Source organism: Carassius auratus, chromosome 19, assembly GCF_003368295.1.
Source record: "Carassius auratus strain Wakin chromosome 19, ASM336829v1, whole genome shotgun sequence".
In the NCBI taxonomy this organism is placed as follows: domain Eukaryota; kingdom Metazoa; phylum Chordata; class Actinopteri; order Cypriniformes; family Cyprinidae; genus Carassius; species Carassius auratus.
This window is the reverse complement of record NC_039261.1, coordinates 22,612,281-22,640,206: the sequence shown is the minus strand read 5'-3', so window position 1 is coordinate 22,640,206 and position 27,926 is coordinate 22,612,281. Positions and strand designations below refer to the sequence as shown.

At 36.0% G+C, this 27,926-nt stretch overlaps 1 protein-coding gene across 1 annotated transcript in view; it reads left to right on the top strand.

Moving 5' to 3' along the window:
• Nucleotides 1–27,079, top strand: part of LOC113119845 (trafficking protein particle complex subunit 9-like) — a 57,367-nt gene extending 30,288 nt beyond the window's left edge. The window contains exons 2-3 of the mRNA XM_026289531.1: nt 25,687–25,888; nt 26,599–27,079. Coding sequence (XP_026145316.1) covers nt 25,703–25,888; nt 26,599–26,769 — 357 coding nt within the window. The 5' untranslated portion in view covers nt 25,687–25,702 and the 3' untranslated portion in view covers nt 26,770–27,079. The remainder of the gene's footprint in view (nt 1–25,686; nt 25,889–26,598) is intronic.
• The last annotated feature ends 847 nt before the right edge of the window (nt 27,080–27,926 follow it).

Here is a 27,926-nt window from a genome sequence, read left to right as displayed (position 1 = left end):
TTGATATCTGCTTTTAGTCACTGTCACTCTGAGCAGGGCAACTGAAGTGTCATGTAATCAAACAAAGACAGCTATATCAAGCCGAACTGTGATCGTAATGTCCAGTGACATCAAGGGCGGGTCTGTCGGAAAGGTTTTTGACTGCTCGGTGACATCCACACACCTCAGCATTGGTCCCGCGTGACCCCGCAGTGCATGAGCCTCCTCCACAGGCGCTGCTTCAGCAGGTTCATCCATGCGGCATCTGATCCAGAATGATGTCTCAGCACAGTGGTCTGAGATGGACAGGCGCACTGGAGGATGATGGCAAGGGATTAGTGGATGGGACAGGAAGCCACCCACCGCCTCCAGCCATGTCCCTGTTGCAGTGACACTCTAATTGGCATAGCAGAATAAGAGAAAGTAGCTGTTGTTGAATTTTTGGAGGATGGGAAGACTCTTCACCGGTTGGCAGATGGGCCGTAGCATCAGTGTTCTTCAATGTGTTAAACTAAAGCACCATGTTCCAACTTCAATCTATTTAAATGTGACATTCTGTCTCAATTCTGTTCAGTTCAAAAATAATTACAGTTTCATTTTCATGAATATACTGTATATTACTGTTCTGATTTTTTTTTTTTTTTTTTTTTTTGAGGAAATAATGCATGGATGCATTAAAGGGTTACATGATGCGTTTTCAAAATGTCCTTTCTCTTTGGAGTGTTACAAGCTCTGGGTGCATACAGAAGATCTGTAAAGTTGCAAAGACTAAAGTCTCAAATCCAAAGAGATATTCCTCATCAAAGTTAAGATTCTGCCTCGCCCCCTAAAACAGCTCATTCAAACACGCCCCCACCTGTCTGCGTAACTTTGTGGAAATATTTGTGTAATGCCGTCCAAATGTTCATGCAAAGAAAGAAGCCGTGGTTTCAGTAACCGCAGTTAGTGTTGAAGCAGTCATGTCAGGGAGATTCTGTGTGTATCTACGCGAAGGGAAAAACACTTTAATTGCCTTCCAAAATTAGATGCATTTAGGAATCTTTAAGATTACTTTAAACAGAACAGCTAGGCATTTTATGGACGACCGTATCGTGAACCTAGGAGAGGAGGTAATTCTGACTTTCCTATGACAATCTGGCACTTCTGAATCAGCTGCTGGAAGTATGTTTTGTTATTAGTTGAAGTATTTGCTACTGACTGTTCAAATGCGGAGTTTTGCGCATCACGTGTGTGTGTCTGTGTGCGTGCGAGAGAGAGAGAGAGAGAGAGAGAGAGAGAGAGACATGTCATACAGTGGAGTCAGCTGTCTTAACCGTCCGTGGCTTGTGTTCTGCAAACACATATGAGTTTCATCACTGTGTCTGTCACACTCCTTTCAGCCTTGAACTGATGGTAAAAATAAGAACATTATTAACTGTATTTACTTTTATTTTGAAAGAAGAAGCTCGCTTTTTTTCGTGATTATGGAAAGGAACGTTACATTTCAGATGAGTGCTTGCAGTGTTCGGCCAATCACAACCCTAGGTCAATTGGCCAATCAGAGTAGACTGTGCTTGTCGGAAGGAGGGACTTTGTAGAAAATTATGCGTTTGAGAGGGGCGGGGCATAGAGGACCTACAATAATGTACAGTATTTGAAAAATAATGTGTTTTTTGAACATTAAAGAATCTCAACATATTTTGTTACAGCAAATGCACGAAATAATGATATTTAAAAAAGCATCATATCACCCCTTTAAAATATAAAAAAAGACAGTAAATATATGTTACAAAAAATGAGTTGAGTAGAAAATTGAGTAGAAAATCAGCATATTAAAACAACACTCTAGACTGGAGATATGATGCTGAAAATTCACCTTTGCACCACCAGAATAAATTTACAAAAAAAAAAAAAAAAAAAAAAAGTCTTACCTACCCCGGACTTTTGAATGTTAGATCATTTATATATTTATATATATATAAATTCATTTCAGTGTGCATGAGCACATTTTTTCACTATTGGATATTCTTTGAAGGAATTATTCACCCTGATTTTAAAATGTATCATTATTTACTCAATTTCATGGCATTTTAAAATCTGCTTGACTTTTTGAAGAGTATGTGCAGAATATCCTGTTTCTCTATAATGAATGCGAATGTTAAGTGGGAGCTAAAAGAGGGAAAGGTTCACTGCAAGGGAAGAGTTTCAGTTTAAACGTTTGATCTGTTTATCACATAAAGCATAACATATGGCTCAGAAGACAGAATATAGCCCATATAGACCAATTTTATGATACTATAATGGTGCTTTGGCAGCCTTTTTGAAACTTGAAAGCTCCTGTCTTGATTCATTGAAATTGTATGGAAAAGACAGATTTCTCCTTTTGTGTTCCACAGAAGAAAGAAATTCATGAGAGTTTGGAAAGACACGAGGTTGAGTAAATGATGACAGATCGTTCATTTTTAGGTGAAATCTTAACTTGCTGAGTGAAGACTTGAAGCCAGCATAATACTTCAAACCAACCCTGTCTGAATTCCCCATCCACTGGTAGATTAGCATGAATTATTTGTATTATATCGCTGTGAAAGGCTCTCGTGTGTGCAAACATGCTTATAGTAATATGTTCATAGCATTGATTCTCCTTTAAAGAATTTAATCAAATGAGCAGTGTACCAAAAGCACAATATAGGAGCCCTCAAATACCCTGAGACCTTTACAGAGGGTCTAATTACCACCACAAGTATTTTCCATTTGCTCGACTCACACTCCAGCTATGATGCCTTCCTATGTAGCGTCGCCTCACCTCAACATACAAGACCCTCCAATTAACTATGTGCCGCCATGCTAAAAATTTCCCTTCTTACGCAGATAACGCCAAGGTCTCAACGTTGTGCAGAAATAATCACAAGGCCTGACGTGATCACAAAACTACAATCCACGAAACAACCATAAGCCCCTTATGCAAAGCCTTGCTAATTAAAAACGCACTTCTGCTGCCGTGATGGGAATTTATCGACACACAAGCTCGGTCGGAAATGCCATGTCCTGTTAGTGGTAATGCTAAACAAATGTCTGTACTGTAGATTAATACACTTGTAAGGGAAACAGGGCAATTTAGCTCGAAGGGAATTATTTTTTATCTCATAGGGAATTTGGACAAAATCATTGTTTTATGGCTGATCGACTGAATCGGCCAGCGATTCATTGAACGACTCTTCAATGGATATTAAAATCCAAAATGTAGTGTAAACACAGTAGTTTAAGACATTAACTTGTAAGCACGAAACACAAGATACTTCTACTTTCAATATCAATAAGAATTTATTGGATAAATCTAGGACAATTGAAACTGATCTAACACATAAACACGCACTCGCACAAGTTGCAGAGAAGAGAGAAAGTGAGGAAAGAATGATTTTAAGATAATGAAGATGTGAAATCCCAAGTTTATTGCAATATGTGCAATTGCACAGACCTGAGCAACCATCAGTCACTTAATCAACCCTCGCATTGACAATCCTTCCCGAGTCGGCGTTATTATTAAGTGTTCTTTTGTGTTAATGTTGCTAGCTGTTCAGACTGTGGAGTTGGTTGGCGAGGCTTTCTTCAGACTGGCTGGCGCTAGGATCTGGACAGATTTATGCCGTTGCCTTGTTATCCTGGGTTTCTTTGTGGAACTTGGCTCTGATCGAATCTTAAATTGTCTAATTCACTGTGATACCCTACACGCTACAGTGGCCAAAAGTCTGGAATAATTTTTATTTTTGAAAGAAGTCTGTTATGCTCATTAGGGCTGCGTTTATTTGATCAAAATTTGCATACAATTCATATTAGAAATGATTTTATTAAGATCTATTCACAAGCTTTGTGAGGTCTTTATACAGTGCTATCGGAGTCTTTTAAAAGGACGGTCACACTTAAACAAGTCTAAGACTTTCAGAACAGATCGTAACACAAACAGATTAGCTGTCCTCAAAAAGGCCTCCTGTTTATTCTCAGTCTGATCTTTCATCCTAGAGGCACACAGAGAAAGGGGACATCTGTACGGCCCCATAATCTCTCTGCTGTTGTTGTTTTGGCTAATTAAAACCCCTTTACAGAAGCGGCACAATTAGCTGTAATGAGAGACAAACGGTGTGTGTGTGTGTGTGTTTATTCATGGTGGGCACAGTTAAACTACTGTAGTCTTACGCCTGCAGCAAAACCACTTCACCTGCTGGATTCACTCGCTAAAGGGACACGCAATTAATTGTAGCTGAAATGAAGTCCTAGACAAACAGATAAATAAACCAAACCTGGACATAGTGAGAGAATGCGATGCAGCCGTTTTGCGGGTTGCTGATTTCATGAGTCATTTGTTTGCAGTGCTTCACGTGTCAGATTTACGCTGATTTGATTGTTCACTTTTCTAGCTTTGGTGTTTTAGCTAGACTGTCATACAGAGTGAATATGTATTAGCTTTTTTATTTAATGGAATAGTTCACCCTGTCATCATTTATAACACAAACGTATTACTTTCTTCTGAAAAACGCAAAAGGAAAAGACTGGTTTCGGTACTTTTCCATAGAATTACAAGTGATTGAGCTTTAAAAACGACAAAGAGTTCCATTTAATTCATCCATATCACTCATGTACTATACTTCATGTCTCATGATAGGGCATGAATACTTTCAAGTTACATGCTAGCTGTATTTGAAGAGCAGACTGAAACTGAAGTATTTATTAGTATTAGCAATGCTGTAACCACATAATACCACAGGGAAACGGAGTAGACTAAGAGTTGGCCATTACACAAATGACAAAATGCAGTGAAAAATTCACAAATTTATCAAATGTTCAGGCACTGTTTTGTTGTATTTATCTAATTACTTTTACATGCTCATTTCATGTACTGTATTTTTACATTTAGATTACCTTTGCTGTCATCTAAAGTTTACTTACTATTAATGTAATGCTTTAATAACCCTGTTAAAATAATCATTAGCAAATCTGGAAAATTAACATTGATTTTTCATGCATTATGATGTTATGATGGCTAAATGTTTCCTGTAGATTATAATTTTTTTGACAAAATAGTACAATACATTATTTTCAAGTAACTTATTATGAGCTTGAATTTTAATATTGTGCTTCTCAGATTTTTATTATTTTGTGCTGATGTTATTGCTGTAGTATAAATTAGGAAAAGTTTTCCTGATTGAATGATGGAATTAGACACTGGTTTGTGTGATGAAGTGATTTTCCAAGCACAATGTATGTTCGAAGAAGTAAGTCAGCGCTCTTTGTTCCAGTTAGTGTTTTTTGAGGACAGGTAGTTTTGTGTTCCAGTTGAGGCTGCGTGTGAAGACAGTGATTAATTTTCTCTCTTCCCCTGCTGCTCTAGATGATGAGAGCGGCTCACGGGTGTCATGGGGCCGCAGAGACGTGCGCTCCAGCTTTATATTCCGGTTGTAAGCGCAGTTCATTTCATTTGGCACAGCACAGGTGTGCTAAATAAGGGTTACGGTTGACTAGTTATGTCAGTAAATCTCTTCTGGAATGAAGTCAGCATATTCACATGTTTAAAAGCAACATGAAATCAAAACCGTGAATGTGTTATTTTTGTGAATGATTATTGTTGCACTCTATTGTGTAGAGAAAAACAATGTCTTTGTAATCTTCTCCAAATAATTCCTGATGGATAAATCAAGTCTTGTCGAGCATTTTTATTTAATATTAGACAAATGGTTGCGAATACCATTTCATGTTGACCTTTGGATGAATCCATCTCCATTTCTTCAAATACCTTTGTTTAGTGTCTGTTTTTTTATGGGGACAATATATTTGTGATAATTTTTTTTTTTTGTTGAAGTGCACCAATCTCTTTGTTTATGTGTTGTTTTGGTCAACATATTTGCATGTTTATCTGGGTTAGAGCAAACAGGGCTGTTTGTCCATTCTGTGCTGATGTTTGCCATTGCAATGCCCAGTTTTTTTTTCAATGCCCATTTTCATTTTCCCGTTCTCTTTCTCTAAATAAATAAGTGTCCCTGGAGAAGCCCTTGTCTGGACCGCTTAAAGAGCAGTGCGATTCTGCGACTTTGACCTAAAAGCATCCCATAATTCCCGGTCCTTTGCTCACTCCTGCCGTGTGCAGTGAATAATGAACACAGGCGGACTAAATTTGGAGCCTCTGTTCTCTTTTTAGCAGCATGAGCTATTTCTGGAGCTCTTGCTCTCACGTGTCGCGTGCGAGACCTGAATTATTCATGACGGGAGGGGTTCTGGAGACGATGAGAGGTGAAGAAAATGCTCATTTCTGCAGTCCAGATCTTTCCTCTGTAAACGTGACAATTGCAGTCTAAGTTCTTTTGATTTTTAATCATGCGTTTTCTCTCTTCTGACGTCTCTCCACTCACAGATGTCCGCTCTCCGAGCAAATCTGTTAATCTCCATCAAAAGGCATAATTTGTATTAATTAGTACCATTACTGAGCAGCTGTTAAGACTACCATCAGTCCAATCGATTCATCTAAAGGTCACGTCTGGTGGTTTGGCGCAGTGTTTATGAAAGGCTCAGTAAAATGCTGTACTACTGAATGAAACATTGATAAAGCAGAGCTGAAGTGATGTGAAGCCACCATGCTTAAACACTTGACGTGGAGATATGGAGGGATTGGTAGACAGGTAGATGGATACATGGACTGATAGATAAATAGATACAGACGGATTGATATACGAATAAATAGACAGGTAGACAAATAGATCAGTTAGACGGATGGACAAATGGATAGATATATGTATAGACAGATGAAGGGTAAGTATATAAGTAGATGGATAGACAGGAAGATGATAGACATGGGCAAATTGATAGGTAGATGGATAATAGATTAATAAACACTAGACAGTCTGATAGATAGGCACGTGCATAAATAAACAATGGATAGATGGATAGACAAATGGGCAAATAGGCAAAAGACAAAAACATGTAGACAAATAGATGGATAGTCAGGTAAAAGTAGACAGATAGACAAAATAGACTGACAAATAGATGTATAAAAAGACACATATGGATAGACAGGCAATTACACGGATGAAAGGCAGATAGAGGAACAAAATGGATAGATAGACAGATGAATGGATCCATTTACATTTAGCTGATGCTTTTATCCAATACGACTTACAATTGCTATATATGTCAGAGGTCACACACCTCTGGAGCAACTAGAGGTTAAGTGTCTTGCTCAGGGACACATTGGTGTCTCACAGTGGATTCGAACCCGGGTCTCCCACACCAAAGGCATGTGTCTTATCCACTGCGCCAACAGACAAAGGACAGTTGGACGAATGTATATGCAGATAGATGGATGGATAGACTGATAGTAGGCTGTTTTTTGGTTTATTGTAGGTACTGTTGAAAGGTTGGTTCTGTCGGTTGATAAACATACTTTTTCATGGATGCTTCACATTGCATCACCTGGCATATGTCACCATGGCGATACCCACCTCATCATATGGCAGGGTGTGTAATGATGAGGGCAGCCATTAGCCGCAGACCTGTGTGCTGTGGAATGAAAGCTTTTCACCGGCTGCAGGCAGCACTCCACTGTACAGGTGATGATTTCTCCAAGGAGAGAAGTGTTTGGGAAGACAATGAGCTGGCCGGAGGCTCCTGGGGCTGTTTAAATACAGATAAGGCTCTATTTTGGGAACTTTAAAGTATAATATAATTTATAATTTTTTTCTGGTTAATGTCTGCGAGACAAATCATATCCGTAGAAATATAATGGGTCTATCAAAAAATTGCTATTTGACTACTCTGGCCCGTAGGGTTGTCTGAAAGTAAATAATTTGGAGCATAGTTAGTTAATGTAGCATTTCGGTCCATTTCTGTAGGAAAGGAAATGGAAATGGCTCTATTTTTGGTTGGATCAGGTGTTATGCGAGGTCATCTCCCCAGTAAATGAATTTCTGGGCTTTGGACAGGAGTTTTCCCGCTCCGGGACTCAGGGTTAAGTGACTCCACTCATAGACTCTCCTCTTGGGAACTGAACTCACTGCACTATCATGTCAAATCTATTTCCTGAGCTCTGCACTGCTGAGTATTTAAGCAGCCGTCTGCTACTTTCCAGCAGTTTTAACAAACAGTACACTAGAGCTTTTGGTGTGATCTTGATGAGTCTGGGTCTTTTGGTTGGTGTCAAAGAGGTTTTCATGAAGTAACCACATCCAAATCTAAGTTTGATTTTACCTTGCCTTTCATTGATGACACAAGTATGCCCAAAAAATGTGTGTTAGTTAATACCATTAAGGGTATTGCTTTGTATCTTATACCCTTTAAGGGTGTGTATTACCATCAGCCAATCAAACTTCAGCTTACAATGTAAAAATCTGAATGGCCGATCATTCCAAAAAATGGTAGATAAGTGGAAGGCATATCAGTTAAGCTGTGTATTAAATTTGGTGGGTTTTTTTCTGCTTTTGAATCATCAGTTAATTTCAAGCATGCACACAACATCATAAGACGTTAATATTTAGTTACGTTTTGGTTGCTTTGTTGGGTGACCAAAACTCAATGTCAATTTAACGTCTAATGTCAAGGTGATGTCCAATACTGACGTCAGCTGATGTTGATATTTGTTGGTTTTAGGTTGAGTAACCAAAATCCAACATTAAGTCAATGTCAAATTGGCGTCAACACGATTTTCATTCTAAAAAAAACAAACAAACAAAAAAACATTTCTACCACCTACTTTTTTCGAACTTGACCAATGCTGTTTGTCAGATCTGCACAAAATTGGGTATCCAACAAACCAAAGTATCTTAAGCTCCAGTGCACAGTTTAAGCCCCACCCCCCAATGCGAACAGAGACGTGCAACCACCTTAATACAGTGCTTTCAACTCATTTTTGTTCCCTAACGTGATGTATAGCTGAAGGAAACTTGAATTTAATATAGTATATTATAGAAATGGCCTCAGAATGACCACGTCAGCTGTAACTTGAATCCCATTTCGTAGGTAATGCAATCTGGATTAACGATTAGACAAACACTATTTGGTTTTCTTTAGAATAACATGCACCGATGAATCATTCACAACACCAAGAACAAGTGTATTAAGAATATATTTCATGTTGACTTCAAATTCACTTTAGGAATGAGATCAGGCTAGTAGTGGATGAATCACTGAACAAGTTTGTAGCTGTTAAAAAGAAGAAATCCTATGCAACTAAATTGTAGTAGTACCCATTGAACTGAAAATCTAGCAAATCAGACAGACAGCTATTTGTCCGCTTGATTCTTCCCATTAGTATTCTGTTTTTACCTCCTCCTTTTTGTCTAAACCAAGTATTTAAAGTGCAAGCATTCACCTCTGAGACTGTGAAGCAGCATCAAACGTGCTCCTCGCCCTCTCGGCTTTGATGTGTCGTTTTTATGTTCTTAATCATCGCAGACATTGTCATCAGTATTTTGTCCCTTTCTCTGCAACTTCCTGCCTCTGATCAATTAGAGAGAGAGAGACCTTTAATGTTGTGATGTAATTCACTTAATCAAAACTGATTAAGGTCAAAAAGCGAAGCTTAAACTGTCTGGAGACAGTATAATGAAAGGACTCGATGTACTCTGCTTTCATCCCTTTTTGTCTGCTGTTTGCTTTCTTGTAGTCTTGTCATTTCATCTTCCTCCCCTTTTACGTCAGTATGTTTCCACATATAATAACTGCACTTACTGTCAGTTTTCGACAGCAGTTAAATTTATGGTACGTTTAGAAAATGTAACCAAAAAAGGTTTTTAACAGGTGCATGAGCAGCATTGTGATGCTGTCTTCTAAAATATATTCTTTTAGTGCATTATTTGCAGACAAGTCAATCCCAAAATACACTGCAACAAGATCAGTAAAAAAGAGAACTCAATCTGGTACTGAGCCATTTAAAATACTAAATATACATTTTAAAACCAAACATTTTAACTAATATCTGAAATAGTATGTATTGTTATGCAACTTAAATTGCAATTCTACAGGAAGTCTTTTTTGAAGGAACATTTTGTTATATATAAACCATGTAATTTGCAAAATATACATACAAAAATATAGCATACAAAATTTCAAATAAGAAAATTTAAGTAATTTGTTTACATTTTATTTTATATTTTTAAATAATAATAATAATAGTAATTATTATTATTATTACTACTATTTTTTTTTATAAGTTTTACATTGAATTCAGCACATACTCAAAGAACATCAGATCTGTCCCTGGTTTCTATTTTGTCAGCAGAATATGCATAAAAATACAAAGCATACAAAATTTTAAGAAAGGGAGGTTGGGTAGCATTTTAAAATAATATTTTATACAATGTTGTAAAGTTTTTATTTATTTATAAAGTGCATTTTTAGAAAATAATAATTGAATTCAGTACTGGATCTGCTGTCAGATGTGTTTATTTATTTATTTATCAGACTTTGCGGAGTAGCTCCACCCACAATGAAATCCCATTGGTCTAAAACCCATCAAATAAACATATTGACTGACAAGCTTTGATATTTATTGCTTCTCACATTTTGCTCTAAGAGATGATTCACATCATGTCTGTTTTGGACAACTCAACAACACATGGATTAGAAATTAAGATGCGTTCTTCAGGACTTGACGTTACTTGTTGTGCCAGTGTGCTCCTGCTAAAATCCTGAAAATGTTAGAGCCTCTGATATTCATTCTGATAGGCGCCCAAATGAGTTTCACCTCTCATTAGCTGTTTGACTTGATCTGTTTGTGCTTTCCCACAGGGGATGGCTTGAGCTTTCTTCTTCAATGCAGCCAAGTTATTATTAGGCAGTTATTAATAGTCGTTCAGGATTTTCTACAGCACGGCTCGTCCAATCAAATTTTATAGTCTGAATTATTAATTGTATAAAAAGTGTGTAACTTGGGGCCTTAGGGTACTCATTTGTGTTCACTTTTACTCTGCTCTTTAACTTGGAAATTATAAATGAATGTTGACAACGTTATTTAAAAGTTGTAAACGCAAAGCCACTTGTGTCGTTAAAGTCATTTCACTTTCCTTTAAATGACATGCTGGATCCATGCGGTGGTTTTCCAAGTACAGTATCTAACCATATGCAGCTCTTCTAATGAAGAATGTTTCCATTAGCTTCTTTGATTAATTGTTGACAGTGATCAGCTCAGATCCACCTACAGTTTATCGACTTCTAGCGTCGTTCATTCCAGGCTGAGGCCAAATGAGTTAGTAAGCGCTGATAATTGTGGCCATCAGCGGCTGTCTTGTGGCAGTAACGCTGTGATTGGGAGGTTGATTAGATACATGATCGGATGTGTAGTGTTAATGAATGGACCATGATTGGACACACTAGGTCATCGACTCTGATGGCTTGACATGATAAAAATGGTGTGCATGTGTGTAAGTGTGTGCTTTGTATGTGTATGGAGAGCAGCATACTGTCTATATGCAACCCATTTTTTTTTTTTACATTTAATGTTTATTTAATTGTATTTTTTTTTTTGTGAGTAAAATATATATATATATATATATATATATATATATATATATATATATATATATATATATATGTATATATATATATATATATATATATATATATATATATATATATATAGTAGGATGATATGTGAATTTAGTGCTGAACATTAAATTATTTTTCTCAACTTTCAAACTTCCCATTGGTCGGTTTGTTTGTTTAATCAATTATTAGTATTATTACTAGTATTATTATTATTTTTTTTTTGTAAATAAAACAAAAGTAGTATTCAGTATATAAGACAAAAATGTGTTAGAAAGTGTAACACTTATGCAATACGGTTTTTTTTAATGCACATATTTAATGGGATAGCTAACATGAAATATGTATACTTACATTTGCCTCCAGTTATATAAGGCATGTTTTCCTGTATGCACGTAAATGTAAGGATAGCAAAGGGCATTCGCTTTCTAGCTGTAAAACCCATAGCATTTCAAATAAAGTGGATTCATGTGCTGTTGAGAAGAGACCTGCAATTAAAGACAAATCCAGACCTGCAATCAGTGCATCCTGTGCCTCGCTTATGACTCATACCATATAATGAAGGAAATAAACAAGTGTGTGAGAGTGTCTATATATTTATATTTTACAGTGTGGGTCATATAGACAGTTTTTATGATACTTTTTGGTGTGTTTGTCATTTTCAGATTCTTCGAATATTGTCCTTTTTTGTTCATTCCTTAAGCTTCATAAGCAGAATTTATTGATTATGATCTGCAGTTCCTCGGTTGTTTTCTAGATCTATAACCCTGTGTTGTGAAGGACGCATCCTGGTGGGAACGAGCTGATTGTTTGGCTGTATTTTGCTCTAGCTCTCTGTGGTAACATGAGGTGCGCTCTGAGACAGCAGCATTTGATGGATAATGCTGTTGTTGTTTTGACTTTTAACATCCAAGGACAGCGAAACCATTAAGGGACTTTATATTTTTAACTTGTCGGAACGATAGCATAATTTTATGATTTGTCATTCTCTACTGCTCGTAAACTGATGCTACAGTTCGTATCATGTCAGAAGCGTTTGGTTATTTATATGAACCTATTAAATGGGTTTTGTGGCACCTCTGTTTAGGACCTCAGTGGCATGAGATAGGTTTATAATTTTATTTTAAGTATGTTTGCTTTACATTTTTATTTTATTTTAGCATGTTCAGTTTTTATTGTATTTAATTTTTTTGCATGGTTTTATTTATTTTTATTTAGTTTTTTTGTTATGCATTTTCTCTTTCTTATTTTAGAATTTATCTTATTTTATTTTAGACTTTCATATTTTTTAGCATGTATTTAATTAGTTTTGTATTATATCTTGAATTTCTCCCTAGCTGTCTTTTTATTTAATTTTTTTATTATTATTATTATTGCATTTCCCCCCCAGTAGTGGGGTGGGTCAAATTGGTGAATATTCAAATATGGGTGGTCATATGTTAATAAACTCAAACTGACTTCTGAATGAGCTGCTTTTATTGTTTATTTTGAGTAAATTTTCTGGTCGGAGTCTCTGTTTGGGTGGCAGAAAAACTGTCTGTGCGTGTGTCCTCATTACATTTCCAATCCTGACAGCTTCACTCAGTTCAACTTCTGCTTCACCATGTTCGTCACCCACAGAAAGTCTAAAACTTTGTACTTTCCATTGAGGGGAAAAAACCAAGCGTCAAGGTCCCGCTCTCTCTCATGAGGCCAACACGGAAGTGACTTAAACTGTAATTCATCGAATGACCACTTGAGGCTGGCGGCAAAAGGGAGTCAGTCCCATAGACTCAACATGATAAAATGCCCAACTTTACATTATAAAAAAAATATATATTGATTTACAGCCTGGTTCAAAAATTATTTTGGTCTGTATAGATAATTTTGACCTTCGTGACAACTGTGAGGGGGGTGATTTTTTTTTTTTTTTTAATTTATTTTATTTATTTATTTTGTATAACTCATCCATTTAAATTTTATTAAGCCTTAAAGTTCTGAATAATTAATCCAATTTTCGCTTATCTGGGAGTGTTGTGCCGTGACGCACTGCCAAGATGGCGACAGTCAGCTACGCACTTTAGGCTTCAGGAACACTATTTGGAAACCTATGGGTGCCGTCACGGACAGTAAGTCCATACTTTTTACAGTCTATGGAAAACACACAATCTCTTCCAGGTTTTGAGAATTGAATGGACATTTCCTTCAACCCTAAAACATTACTTTATAGATAGATGTATCATTTAAAATGAGTCATTTAAAATGATTAAATTATAAAAATTAAATTATTTAGTTTTCAGGTCATTTGTATGTTTTATTTTTAGATTTTATGCAATTTGTCCATTTAGTTTTTATAGGTTTTCATGTACTATGTAATTTCTAAGTTTTCATTTGTAGGTTTTTTTCAGGCAACGTGGCTGTTTAAATAAAAAAAAATCAGGTAGAAACTGGGAGATAATACAAAAGGGTATAAACATTTTTAGTTTATTGAACCGCCACTTTTATTGGAAGAGATCTAACCATCCCCAGTTTGCTTTTTAATGTAAAATCTTGTTTCCTTGCAGCTTGCTAAGTGTCTCAAACAAAACTCTTGAGAATGATTCAGACTCAGTGCCATCAACCTCACAGACATTAGCAAACCCAACAATTGTTGTACATCCCCCAATGAGCAGAATGTAGTAGTTTTACGTGATGTTATTACGTTCTGATACATTTCGAGAAGCGCTTGCATTCCCGTACATCTCAATCCTATCTTTCTCTAACTGTGTAATCAGTGCAAACTCATTAAAGCACCCGCACACAGTGATGGTGACCAGGACAAAAGTGATTAGATTGTTTAAATGGGTTGTGTTTGCATCTGTGTGTGTTGTTTATTCATGGGTCCTGTAGCTTTTTTCCCCCTGCACATTAAGTGTTCAGAATAGCACATACAATGTCTCATTTACATTATTAGGCTAAGACAATGGCAAGTTTGAGGAGAACTCTGGAGGAGAGCGTGTCCCGCGATGGAGATTTTCCAAAGTAATTTTAAGTTGATTGTTTTTGCGATTTAAAATGAAGCACTGCTGTTTATTTCCACCACCTTTTGCATCGTTGGAAAAAAGTGGCGTCCACTTTACCTTCCGATGTGTGCTTCGCATCCCAGTGCCATTATTACATACTTTAGTGTGCGTGTATGCATAAATGTGTGTTAAACAACTTCTCCAAGTATGAAAGCGGCATGTTGTGGACGCTTACTAGTTTGTTCCCACAATAGTCAAATACAGTATTTTCCCCCACTAGCTCGTGTCTTCCTCACAGATGCTATCTGACTGATAAGAGCAGTCGTTTTGTGCGTCTGTGTTTGTCTTTCCATTCACTCAGCTTGTGTTATTACAGAAACGCCTGCCGCCGTCCCTCGTACCCCTTTAGGCCAATTAGTGTCCGTCTTTTACTGAACTAACAAATATTTACAGGCCGGCTATGAGCGGCTCGCAGCTTGAATGATTCAAAGCATTTTATGACTGGTTTGAATGGTCTTTTGTATCGTTTGGTCATTCATACGGAGTCATTGGGTTTGTTTTGCATGTGAAAGTGTAGTATACTGTGCACGGCTCTAAGCTTTTATAGAAGTTCACAGCTGTCTGTATGAAGCTCCTCGAGGGGGTTTGGAAGGCAGTAAATGCCCTTTCAGAGGTTTGTGGTTTGGTATTTTCTTAATGGAATGGTTACAGTCTGTTAACTTCAAGATCTCCAACAGCGTTAGCTAAAGGTGTCCTTGTTAATAAACTCATGGTATACTCGAAGGCTATTATCATGAGAGTTTATTTAATATTATAAAGAAACTTTATGTGTAGTGTCATGTTATATATATATATATATATACATATATATATATATATATATATATATATATATATATATATATATATATAAATCAGAAGATCGAGTGACGAATGAGCCCTATTTTATCTTTGGGTCCTATTTTAACAATATAAACACAATTACTGTAGGTCTAAAGCGTATGGTGCAGGTGCACTTAGGGTGGGTCCTAGTAGTTTAACGATGGAGAAAACGGTCTGCGTTCCTGGCGCATGGTCTAAAAGAGTTGTCCGTATTCTCTTAATAAGTAATGAGTGTGTTTTGGGCAAAACATGCAATAAACCAGTCAGAGTTTTATCTCCCATTCCCTTTAAAAGCCAGTTGCGCTTGCACCATGGCTGATTTGCTTTCAGCGGAATTTGCTAGCACAAAGACAGAATGCTTTTCCAGAGAGGAAACGAAGCAGCCCCCCAGCCCCTCCGCTCAAAACACATTCTGTGCACTCAGCAGCGCAACGTTGATTCTGTGCTAATTTGAATATATATTTTTTATATCTTTTTTTTTTATGTTGTAGATTAAATAGCAAATTTGAATCGATATAATTAATTTTACTGAACAAAAATTATTTATTTATTTTCCAAATAAGCAGAAAATTTCAACAAACAAAGTGATTGTTTTGAACTAGTATTAACATAGACGTTATAAAAAAAAACATTATTTTAGATAAAGTATTTGTATCAATACCTTATGTAATACCTCCCCTTGCCACCATAAACATTTGTTAGATTTTTAAACACAATAAACAACTTGAATGATTTATTGTCAAACAAAATCCATTGAACCCTATACATAATTAATTAAATCAGTATTTTTAGTCGATTTCATTATTGTATAGTTTTTTAAGTGTATTTTAATTTAATTGTATACATTATACCATACAAAGGACAAGCAGTTTTGATAAATTATAAATTTTTCTGTAATATAAAAGTATTATTTTATGTGTATGTCATTTATGTCTGATTTACCATGTATTTTTGTATATTTTAGTTGTGTGTGATGGGGTTGCTAACCGCAGAGATGAGGCTTGCTGATATGTGAAATGATTTCAATCATGAAAGTCTTCGCCCCCACTCTTCTTAACCTATACTTATCCAGTTGAATTTAAACTCCACAGCAGGTCAAGTCGGGAATCAAATCAAATTATAATCCCTAGCGGATAATCAGGGAAGGCCACTCGGAAAGACGGTCGGCGTTACTGCTGATTGTGTTTGTGTGCGTGTGGGGTCATTTTAAAGGTTTTGCCAGCAGAGGTTTGACTCTGCTCTGATCCTAGGTTGTGTAAAACATGCTGCGGAATTGAAACTGCTAATTAGTGCCTGATAAAGAAGGATTTGCCCTCTAATAGCTGGTTGGTTCAGCATTTAGAAACCCTCGGCCAAGCCAAGTAACAAAAGTGGTGATCTTACCCCAGATTAAGAAGTCTGGTCAGGTAGCCGTTGCCCTCTGATCCTGGTGGATAAAATGTTTTTGTTGTTTTTTATGGTTCTCATTAAAGAGATGTTTTGTTCTCTGAAACATTTTTTTTTGTCTCACTTTAAGATGGATTCAGCCAAGATTTAAAAGCTTGTCGTCCAATTTCCCATGTTTGCTTTGTGTTTATTTCCTCCTTCAAAACCGATTTAACATACACTTTACATTTTCTCAGTGTGGATATTGGATATCGGCATTTTTCGGGAGTTGTGGCTCTGCGTTGTTGCGCATACATTTACAGCCGTAGGTGTTGGCGTAATTGAGCGGGTATCCAAGTCGGCGTTAGTGGTCGATGCTGCCGTCATACCTGCATCCACCTACATCAAATGCTTAATCAATTCTTTACCGGCAGGATAACAGGATTATGAGCAGAAGCCTTTGTGTGCTAGAGCTCCCGATGGAGACCCAGCTCTCAGCACCTAGATCCAATTGAGCTCCGTTCAAATGGCAGATCATTGATTGGCCTGATTGGTGTAGGCTGCATCTTGTTCTGTTGAAGACTTCTGTCCTTGTGCCAGATCCAGTCAGCCTTTCTGTTTGTTCCCAGCAGATCTATCTTACCAATTAATACTAGTCACCATTATACGATACAGATTGTTTCAAAGTAGCTTCCCAGTCATAACAAAATCAATGCAAACATTTCTAGTCATATTAATACTAGTTGTTTGACTGGTGCTTATGGACCCTTAGGTCTTGTGGCATGTTTTTTAAACCAGTCACCAGTTGCCATGTGATGGTAATCACTCTTTAATTATTTGGTGTTTTTTTAGTTTTAATATTCATAATCTTCACAGTCATGCTTTATAAATGTTGTGTGTGCAATAAGTGTTCTTTAATGCATCATTCTGTATCACTGCAATATAAAAATATTTTAGATATGTTTATGTCAATGCATTTGCATGTAAGCATTACCCTCTTTTAAAACCTTTTACAAGAATCTTGTGCCACTATAAATAGTTGCTCAAATAATGATTCAGTATTATTCTTTACTGAAAGTCATGCATCATCATGCATACAATTTGATTAATGAAATATGACATTTTGATTAAATACTGACATATTATGTTTATTAAATTAGCAGATGCTTTTATCCAAAGTGCCTCAACAAATAAGGAATAAATCAAGCGATCATCATAATGTTAAAAAGATAACCATTCTTTTTAAAAACGTTCTGAAAACACAAATGTAACTGGATGTATTTTTGACATGTGGACTTGGTTTTTTTAGCTGAAAATAAGTAAATAAAAAAAAAATGAATATGCAATGCAATAATTATTAATTGATCCGTAAACCATAATTGGTGCATTGAGTTTCTTTGTCAAAATAATGCACTGGAATGCATTTCTATGCATCTTTTACATTTTGCAGTTTTATGCATTTTTAAGTTATGCAATTTTGCATCCCTACTAACGGATTTCCTGACATTCACTATGCAAGTCCACTGTAGAGATCTTAACACAGTTGTCCCATCCATGTTGGATTTCAAACTTAATTCTATGCTATCTAGGTGCATCTGATCTCATTTAACCCCACAGCAAAAGGAGAAAGTTACACTGAAAGAAAAACACTGCAACATTTACGAGTCTGTTATTAAATATCACTTCTGTGGTTCTGTCCTCCAACACGTCGGTGTACAGAACGCAAACGCAGTACTACTGCAGTCTGCTGCTACACACACTGACAGCACACTCATTATAGCCTGATTCCTACATTTAATAACAATAATCTGTGCAAACAGTTACCTAAAGCTTTAGAGAAGTTAAGAAGACACCGTGCTGTTCTCTAAGAGTAGTAAACTACACTCCAAAATATTTCATCTCCAAACACTTTTAAAGAAGTCACCCAAGTTTTAGAAATTAATTCAGAGACTGGTGTGTTTGATTTGTGTAGGCATATATTGCAGCATTTTACATGCATCCACCCAAGATTTTAAAACTTCAAGTGATTAACATAAGAAAATTACACAAAAATGCCTTTTAAGGACTGCAGTTTTCCAGATGCAACCTGTTTTCACACTCAGTAATGTCGATGAAACAAAAAGAAAGCCAGTGAAAGCTTGCATAAACATTTTCTATTTTGAAGTTTAGAAATGCTGCTTTCAACTAAATTTTGGTCTATTTTGAAATACTGTGGCTTCTAAAAAAGTGAATGAACAAAGAAGAAAATGTGACAATTTAGTCCATTTCAGAACAACACAGACAAACTACAGGTCTTTAATTTAGGCAATAGTCATGTTAAGCGTGCAATTTTGCTTTGTCACAATGACATTTTTAAATGACCACGTTAAATGACAACTGTAGGACCAAGCAGAAGCCTCTCATGTTGGCAACAGGCAAGCAGTAAGTGGCAATTCATCTTTGGCTAGTGCTGATTTAATATCTGCCCAAGTGGTGGATTTCGCCTGTATGGGTTAAGTGCAATCACTAGAAATTGGATCAAGCCTGTGTTATATTTATTGACATTAATTTTTTTATGCATTTGACAGATCCAACATGGCACAGAAAACAGAAAATGGCCTAACATTTAACAACATTTATTTATTTATTTAAATTTATTTGTTAATTTATTAATTTATTATTTTTTTTGCCCAAATAGAATGGGTTATGTGCTGCTTGGACCCTGCGCTGTCCTTTATTCCCTCTCTAAAGATCTGCAGTGGCGTGTCATAGATCCCTCAATCTGCAAAGTAGGACGATGAGCAAATAATTTTGTGCAGTGGATCGAGTTTAGATGAATCATTCGTAAGGCCAAATGAAATCTCCAGTAGACACGGACCTCCCTTCAGAGAACATTTCACATCCAGACTTCCCTTTCTCTTTTTATGTGCTGCTTTGCTCATTTGACAGCACTGTAGAGCAGTTTCACGGCGTTTTCCCTTCGTCATTGATCTGCGGGTCAGTGTTTTCACAGCTAAACTGACACTGTAACCTGTGTTTGTGATTCAAGCATAGCTGGTTATTGATCAGCGTCCGTCGGGTTAGCTGAGCATCGATAACCACTCACAATGAGCTTCGTACTGTTGGAGTCTGCCTTTTCTGGTAATTTTATTTTATTTTAATGATAACAATAAAATAGCAAATTTAAATTAATTACTTATCCTATATAATCTTATGTGTGTGTGTGTGTGTGTAATGGCAAAATCAATGTTTGGAAATGTAAACTGATATTTGTAATAATTTTGGCCACCACTGTATACTTGAAGAATTTTCCATTGTTGTAGTTTGAAGCAATATGTTTGTGTTCGATTCTTTGTATTGTTCTGCTCAGTGAACCTTTGAATTGTTTGTTTGCAAAAGTTTGAGCCTAGGGCTTCTTTATCATTTGATGCAGGGAGGCATTTGCTGCCTCTATGAATTTGTTAGTCACCTTTGTTGATTGTGAATATCCAGCCATATCTGGCCAGAGCCGAGGGAAGAATGTGGCAGGATGGATCCAGCAGAGGAATTCTGCCATAGAAGAATAATTAAAGCTGGAAATGAACAGGAGTGATTCTGTTCTTGAGATGAATTCAGTGTGGTCCAGAACAGGAAGTTCTGATTTGATCAGACTCTCTCTGGAGAAAGAAGCATCGCCAGCCGGAGGCTCACAGCCAGGTTTGGTGTCAGTCTCTTTATTTCATAGCCAGTGTCAATGTGACAGAAAAATAATAGATTGAACAAATGGTTCTGCTTGATCGGATGTAAGGCTTGATATTTGTGTGGATGTCTTGTATAGTATCATGCTGCTTCATAATTTTTTTTTATATCAATTTTATATTTTAGTCATTTAAGCTTAGTCTTTTTTTAGTAAGTGTTGATGGATATACAGTATATGTGTGTGTGTATACACATTTATTCACACTGAACACACATTTCTCATTTCATCAAATGTGGATACGTGGAATTCAGCGTGAATATGTGCATGAAGGAAAATGGAATCACTATTCAATGCACTGGTGCATGCACTTTAAAAGTAGATTCGCAAAAAATAATGTAGAGATAAATTAAATTCAGTGTTCATATGCACACATAAAAGAAAAAAAAAGCAATAACAATTCAGGTTGCATGTAAATGCATGAAAGAAAAGATCAGTTGTGGCTGAGCACACATAAGTGTTGTACTGACTGATTTTTTATTTTATTTTTCTCAATTCTTTTGCAAATATTACTATTACATCATCAGTGATGGCAAGATTTCTGAATGTCGAAGTGACCTGCATTAAAAAAAAAGTGGCAACTGAGAGATTTTATTCTGACCTCAGACTCCGATAAGAGCTATTTTTACAAGTTGAAACTCATAATTACGGTAATTCAGTGGGGATTTTCAAACTTTAATGTCAAATTTAAGTGCTACAGACATCTGTTAAGCAGTCGGAGCTGAATTAATTGGAGAATTTTGTGAAGACGAAGAAAAAGAATCTGAGGGAGGGATCTGAAGTCTGAGTGCCACTTTGAAGCGTTGTAATTAATTGATCTTATATAACCATTCAGAGTCTACCACACATTTTTAGGTGCTCGATGATTCAGCCGTGACAGTGAGAGATATCCCTCGTTCTTTCAACGCTGATTAATAGCGGCGCGTCGACCAGCCTGAACTGCGTTTGAAGGACATTGCTCTTGTCTATAGCTTTGCAATTCAGAACGAGCAGATTGAAAAGGGTCTTTTGTGTCGCTCAGACCTGATTCCCTCTAGTGTTTCTTTCAGCGTTGAGTAGTGCACTTGAGAACATGTGCCCTGATCTTGAAGAAGACAAGACGGATGTTTCCTTTAGCCTTGTGGAATAAAACCCTCGAGCAGGTACGGCTGTAGTGTGATTGTAGTGGCCTGAAAGCACCAGACACCTTCATGTCTGCCAGCCGAGAGTCAGCGCTAATGTGGAGCAAATGAGATGAGAAGATAAACTCTTGCTGAGGTCGCCCCTGCTGTTTCTGTGCTTTTATATAGATTTCCAAGTAAAATTTATGCTGTTACATGACAGCGCTCCACCTTAGCATAACTCTTAGTATAACCCGCTTAATAATTCATCTAAATGACCACATGGTTAAACATTTACAGGAGGGCTGTTAATAGATCGCTGACATTTATGTTCTAGAATCTAAGAAAGCTTAGGAACAGAGTTTATCCAAACCTCTCGGTAGAAACCCTTCTGATCTGGTTAGTAAGAGTTTGTTTGAAACCATTTGCATGCACATCCTGCGGCTCAGTGGTAGAGTATTGCGTTAGCAGCGCAAAAGGTTGTGGGTTCAATTCCCAGGGAGCACACATACTAATAAAAAAAATGAATTAAAAAATTATAGCCTGAATGCACTGTAAGTTGCTTTGGATAAAATCAGCATCTGCCAAATGCTTAAATGTAATCATGTACCAGAGGATGTGTGCAGTTTTAGAGTGCAAACTATGTGATGATTTTAAGAATGTCTACTTATATTATCAATAATAACAATTATATATAATAGATATTGATATGAATATACCTTCTAGTACTGATGCAAAGTGGCCTGCTATTGCAATGTTAACCACCTCAAATGGCCACAGCTATTGTTTGCGAGCTTTCCTAGTGGAAAGTATGAATTTGTCGTCTAACTTTTTGTCATAGAGAAATGTTGTCTGTTTAGGTTGAATTGTTTTGATGTCCTATGGGTGCATGTGAGTTTTAAACAGCAGCTCAGACTTGTGTAATACACAGAACCCCTGCAAACTCCAGGAATCAGTCTGCGCATGTGGCTCTGCCGGGTCGGGCAGTTTTTTGTATGGAGTTTGCATTTATTTGCATGTCTGATTGCCCTTTTTCTCCCTGTCTTTGTTCTGTTCATCATTTTGGAGGAATAGCTCCACCCGTCTACAGCTGATCTACCTATCATTTTCACATCCCCTAGCAACAGCTCTTTATAATACTGTACTAAATATAACACTTGGTAAGGTGTCGCACCAGAGCCGTGTGTGTATGCATATGTTGCGGAGTCTTGTTTCCGTACAGATCCAGCTTTATCCGTGGGCATGTGTGTGCTGTAAGTCTCACTGATATATGACATTACACTAACTGTGCTTTCTGATGCCAGTCGTCTTGACAAAGAAAAGTCCAGATCAAATTTCAGTATAAAATTAAAAGAAAGAGCGTTACGAATATTAAACTGGTCCTATTTTATGCCAATCTTTTCATGACAATTAAGCATAGTTTTCACCTCAATGAACATTAACATAATGCACCCTGAAATGTAATCATTGATTGTTTTTGTAATTTTACATTTCTGTCATTTCTGATTCTCAGTAGACTTTCACGACTGTAATACGGGAGCACAATCCAATGATTTTGATTAAGAAAAATTGTAATTTTTAAAATGCTGCCATGCATAAATGTTTGAAGATGAAATGGAGGGCTATTATTTGTAAAGTGAATCAAGAGAAAATGAGCTAAAATTATCTCGTATTGTCTACAAACTGAACACACACACGCAGAGAGAGAGAGATCGTCTCTGAATACTCCTGAAATAACAACCAACCACTGAACTTGTGTTCAGAATACAAGATTGAATGAGCATCCTTCATGTTCCTACATCATTCATCTGTTGGATAATTTTTGGTGGATTTACTTTCTGAATGAAGAATTTGTATCCTATTAAAGCTGCTGTGGATGAACAGACAACAAAGCTTAAGACATTCTTAAAATCAACATGAAAATGTCATTCTTAACCAATTATACTGCAATGTGATGCATTTCAGTGAAACAGAACATTGAGAAAAAAAAATAATAAAATAATATATATATATATATATATATATATATATATATATATATATATATATATATATATATATATATATATATATATATATATATATGTATATGTGTGTGTATGTATTATATTAAAAGTTATTTTATGTAAGGAATTTATTGGTTTCTGAAAATATTTTTTTTTCCTTTTAAATAAATTTAATTTATACAAAAATACCAAAACATGGAATTAAATTGTTCGCAAAATAATAATAATTTATAATATAATAAATATATCATTACATCATATATGTAATTTATTTCTGTGATTCAACGCTGAATTTCCAACATCATTACTCCAGTCCTCATCCTTCAGAATATTGGAAACAGTTTGTCTGTTTATTTATTATCATTATTAATTTATTTTTTATTTTTACTGGAACCTGTGATACTTTTTTCAGGATCCTTTAATGAATAAAAGGTTAAAAAGTTTTTTTTTCTGTATTTTTTTTTTTAAATCAAATAAATGAAGCCTTGATGAGGATAAGATAATAATAAATAAAAAAAAACATAAAAATCGTACTACTCCAAAACAAACCTAAACCTTTATTTATCATAAACAACCCATGAAACACCCTTTTTTTTCATAATCCAGTTCAATCGACTCAAAGTTGTGCCCTATTTTCATCTTAATATTGTTTCATACATCACATTATTTTGACGGCTAAGTGACGATGTGTTTTGTGGCATTTAAAGACTAAGCTTTAAATGAAACAGGACTTGTTGGAACGGATCTTGATTAAACAGCTTGTGTTTAGTCGGTGCCGGTGGCATTGTTCTGTTCCAAAAACGCTTTCTGTTTCTGGTGAAATGCTATTTTGGGACTTGAAATAACATTTGGGTTTGCAGAGTGAAAAACTTTATTTCACCAAGTTTTACGTCAGGAGCGAGGGAGCATGCAAAGCAAAACATTTGGCTCGGTTTATTAAAAAAAGCTTGACATTTGCCTTCTCGGTTTTTGATAGCGACTGTTAAATCATCTTTACCAAAACAGACAGCCGTACGAGCCAAGACATCTACAGCTGTCCTGTCAGTGAGAGATTATTGAGCTGCTGTAGTCCTGCGGTGCAGGCTGGCTGTCTCTGTGTCATTGACAGTAGCCCACAGGGACCGCATCTCCCAGCATGCCGCTCTCCGGGGACGGGGCTCGTGTGACAGCTCTGCCTCCGGCGCTTGAAGAGACACAGAAAACTCCTCATCGGGATAGATGGAGACAGCTGAGAACAGCTTTCTTCACTATCAGTAACACAAAACCTGTTTTATGTGGGTTTTGTTTAATTTTAAAGGGTTTGTTCATCCAAGATTTGTCAGCATTTACTTTTTTCTCTTAGGCGGAAATCAAAGGACATCTTTTCTTTTCTTACTGTAATAGTGAATGTGGACTCAAGTCGATGAGCTGCAAAAATGTTAAAAATAGTCTGAATTACAATACCATACAGTTCAATAAGGTTTTGAAATTATAATAATTAATAATAATAGTTTGATAAAAAATGACATACATTATGAAATATATTAGTTTAAAAATGAATGTTTTCTATTTGATTATGTATTAATATTATGTAATATATTCCTTTGATGCAAAGCTAAATTTTGAGCAGCATCACTCCGTCTTCAGTGTCACATGATCCTTCAGAAATCATTCAAAAACATTTCTTCTTATCAATATTGAAAACAGATGTGCTGCTTAATACTTTTTGTAAAAACTGATTTTTTTATTTTATTTTATTTTTTGTACCCAGGATTTTTTGATAATTAGGAAGTTCAAATGAATTTATGTATTTAAAACAGAAATCATTTGTAACATTATAAAGGTAATTACTGTCACTTTTAATCAGTTTAATGCATACTTGTTGAATAAAAGTTTTAATTTCTTAAAAAAAAAAAAAAAAATATATATATATATATATATATATATATATATATATATATATATATATATATATATATATATATATAGTAATGAGAACTGTGTTACAGGATTGAGGAAGTGTACAGCTGAGAAAAACAGTAGCTTGTGTTTGTGATGATTTCTGAATGACTTCTTATTGCGGTTTCGTTTTCAATAAATGTGAGCTGAAGAGTTTTGCCTCTCTGCATGGTGTTTCAGCAGAGAAGAGTTTCTCTGAACGCCTGTCTCTCTGTCTGCAGATCTGACTGTGACGTGATGGCAGACTGCAGGGTCGGAGACGATGTGCCATTAGAGGTCAAACTGACCAACCGCAGCAAGAGCGTCATCGGATCGTTCTCTCTGACCGTCGTCCCCTTCCAACACTACCAGAACGGAGTCCAAAACTACGACCTGCAGGATACCGTCTCTTTCATCAGCGCCAGCACCTTCTACATCTGCACGGTGAGCAACAGGAACATTTAGCTCTCAGTCACAGGTCACTTACATATGTGTTGAGCAAGGTTTCTTCCTAAAGAAATCCTCATTTAGTTTTCCACAACCATTTTCCATCTTCTTTAAGACTTTTAAAGAGAGATTTGCAAGACTTTTACAATATATACATTATTGTAAATATTGTATATATATATATATAAAGTGTATTTATAAGTATACACTATATATATTCATACACATACACAGACACACACACACACACACATATATTATTTTACACAAGTCATCAAATCAGTGAAAAAATATAGGAATTATGTAAAGACCAGTAATGTTAAATTCATATATATATATATATATATATATATATATATATATATATATATATATATATATATATATATATATATATATATATATATATATATATATACACACACGTTATATAGTGTTTTAGTAATCAATTTTTATAAAACAAAAGTAGATTGAATCTCAAATAAAATGAGAACTGAGCTCTATTTAAAACCATGATTTCCAACAATGAATCCCGTTTACTCTGTTCACTTTTTGGTCCTCTTGAAGCAGTCTGGGTTTGGTTGTTTTAAAGAGGACAGACTGTTCACTTCTGCAGCTGTAAGACTTGTCTTTGACGGCCACAGGACATGTATGTGAGGAGTGTGTAGGCTGCAGGTGTTTGAGGAGTGTGATGTTCTCGCCCGCAGGTGAACCCTACAGAGAACTCGGTGTGTGTGTCTTCTTATACACCGGTGATTTCTATCCGAATATCAAGTTCCAAGATGACAGCACGTCCCGTGACCTGCCGCCCACCTGGTTCTGTCTGCCCAGCATCCAAAAGCCCAGGAGCCAGTCGAACGCTGAACTCTGACCTTTGACCTTTGACCTGACGGACTCAGTATATTTGAGTCTAGAGTGAGTGCATTTCTAGTGTATGATGCATTTAGAGTTTAAAGATCGAGTTTGTGCCAAATCCTCTACTTTACACTCCGTTCTGAAGCCCTCATTCTCCTCTTTAGAGACAGACTAAAGGATGAAGAACATTTTTCAGGTAACCACTAACTGAAAACATCTAAGGAGGGATAACAATTTGGTCCGGAATCGTTCTTTTTAAGTGATCGTGACTGTGAAGAAATGCAGAATGTGCTGGACTGCACAACAACGTCATGCTTCTAATCCATGAATCATCTCCTGCTCATATTTAAAAAAACACACAAGATTAAATTTGGTTGAAGCCTGTTTTTAACCATTAATTTTTTTTTGCATTGTGAAATTATTTTAATGTAATTTTTAAAAACATTTTTGCCTTAAGTTTGCAATCCTCCAATATTTGTGTTATATTGCAATAATAATATATATAACTAATATATATTTTTTTAAAACAGACTTAACATTAAACAGTCAACAGATTCTTTAAATAATATAATATAATGTATTTGTCTGTGTGTGTGTGTGTGTGTGTGTGTGTGTGTGTGTGTGTGTGTGTGTGTTTCATTATGGTAGTGAGAGTAGGAAGGGAAATGTTCCTAATTGTTGTAAGAATAATTGACAATTCTGAAAAATCTTTCTGGATAAAAACAGGCTTTTTAATAAAAAATTATTTGGGGCTGAAATATGATCTAAATATGTTCTCAGCAAGTGTTTAGGGGTTTGCCTTAATCGTGCATGTAAATATCAGTTTCATCTGTCATCTGTAGTATTGTATTAAGCAGCTTTTAGCACATTTGGATCAGTTTTTAGGGGGTTGGTGATGATTGCTTGAAATGTTGAAATATGAATGCTTTTTTTGTGGTGTGGTCCAGCGATGATAATGCGAGAGGTGCTGAAATGGTCTACATTATGTGCTGTAATGGTAAGTGATTGCAGATGCAGTAATTCAGTTAGCATTAAACATCCACTCAGGGATTCCAGCGCTGAGATTGTCTCAAAGTCCATCTGACTCATTAACAGAAGAGGTCCTTTGCTTTTCAAATGACTGATGTAGAAGTTCAGATAACATTACAGTGGCTGTTTTTGCATAATATTTAGGTTACAG